The 1,590-nt window shown below is 43.6% G+C and overlaps 1 protein-coding gene across 1 annotated transcript; it reads right to left on the bottom strand.

The window, feature by feature from the left end:
- Positions 1–386: 386 nt before the first annotated feature.
- Positions 387–1,316, bottom strand: LOC308643263 (olfactory receptor 7A17-like; the record flags this gene model as incomplete). The annotated part of the gene is made up of 1 exon (XM_081283172.1): positions 387–1,316. One exon carries the CDS (start codon positions 1,314–1,316, stop codon positions 387–389), a length of 930 nt encoding a protein of 309 aa, XP_081139298.1.
- Positions 1,317–1,590: the final 274 nt, after the last annotated feature.

Genomic DNA, 1,590 nt, shown 5'->3' with positions numbered 1-1,590 from the left:
CATGGGAATAGCAATTATACATATTTTAAGCTAAATGAAAAATTCCTTAGCATGACATATGTCATTTGAGATTATTTCTAAAAAATATATCTTATGGGATAAATGAGAATTTTCAAGTATTTCTCATCCAAAGTGGGAATAATTTGAGGCAAGCTGGAAAATGACAAGGGAAAGGGGTGCATTTCATAGTGATCACAGTGTGCAATAAAATGAAAGGTGTAGGGGATTATGTGTCGAAGTTGAAATCAAAGAAATGGAAACTCTGTATTAATTTTGAAGGACCGATTCCTGATTCCACATTCCAGTGAACAATCCGGGATTCTGGTTCTGAGGCTCTGAACCCTGCAATCATGGGCACTAATTCAGTCTCAGCACAATTAACATTTTTATCTTCCTGTGCCACAGAGTCTTCTCAGAGCACTCTTGATGTCCTTGTTCCTCAGACTGTAGATGAAGGGGTTCAGCATGGGGGTGACCACAGTGTACATCACAGAAGCAGTTGCAATGGAGTGTGAGTTTTGGGTCACAGCAGAACTGAGGTACACACCTAGGCTTGTGCCATAAAATAAGGAGACCACAGAGAGGTGAGACACACAGGTGGAGAAGGCTTTGTACTTGCCCTGAGCTGATGAGATTGCACGGATGGAGGACACGATCTTGTGGTAAGAGTAAAGGATGCCAGTCAGGGGGGCACCAGCCAACAAGACAGCAGCAATATATATCACCACCTCATTAAGAAAGGTGTCAGAGCAGGCATGCTGAACCACCTGGTTAAGTTCACAGAAAAAATGGGGGATTTCCAAGTCTGTGCAGAAGGACAGCTTCAATATCATTAAGCTTTGTAACAATGCATGTAGGACACTGACAAGCCAGGACACCAGAACTAGCAATCCACAGAGCCTTTGGTTCATGATGACCATGTAGTGCAGGGGGTGACAGATGGCCACAAACCGGTCATACGCCATGACAGTCAAAAGGAAGTCATCCAACCCACCAAAGAGTACAAAAAAGTGAATCTGGGTGATGCAGTCTGCGTAGGTAATAGCCTTGCTCTGTGTTTGGATATTCACCAGCATCTTGGGGATGGTGGTGGAGGTGAAGCAGATGTCTACAAAGGACAGGTTGGAGAGGAAGAAATACATGGGTGTGTGCAGGTGGGAGTCTGAGATGGTGGCCAGGATGATGAGCAGGTTCCCCAGCACAGTGACCAGGTACATGGACAGGAAAATGCCACAGAGGAGGGGCTGCAGTTCTGGGTCCTCTGCAAGTCCCAGAAGAAGGAATTCTAAATGTTGAGTATCATTCTCTGGTTCCATATGCATGTGTCTACCAGAAATGAGAAAAAGCGCATAACTAATTTTCCCTAGACAGGTATTACTTACATCATTGAAATGAAACACTACATATTTTGCTGTATATCATAATTTCAGTGACTGGTGTGTAGCTCATGTTGGAGTGGTTGCCTAACATATGCAAGGACCTGGTTATCATCCATTTACCTCAAAAAAGAAAAAGAAAAGCCAAAGGAAAGGAATGAAATTAACTTCTATAGAACATGTGCGGCTCTTGTCCCCTAAGGGATCTGAGCCA

This window comes from Spermophilus citellus (genome assembly GCF_964194105.1).
Source record: "Spermophilus citellus genome assembly, chromosome: 3".
Classification (NCBI taxonomy): Eukaryota; Metazoa; Chordata; class Mammalia; order Rodentia; family Sciuridae; genus Spermophilus; species Spermophilus citellus.
The sequence above is the reverse complement of the archived record's forward strand: the minus strand, read 5'-3'. Positions and strand labels throughout refer to the sequence as shown.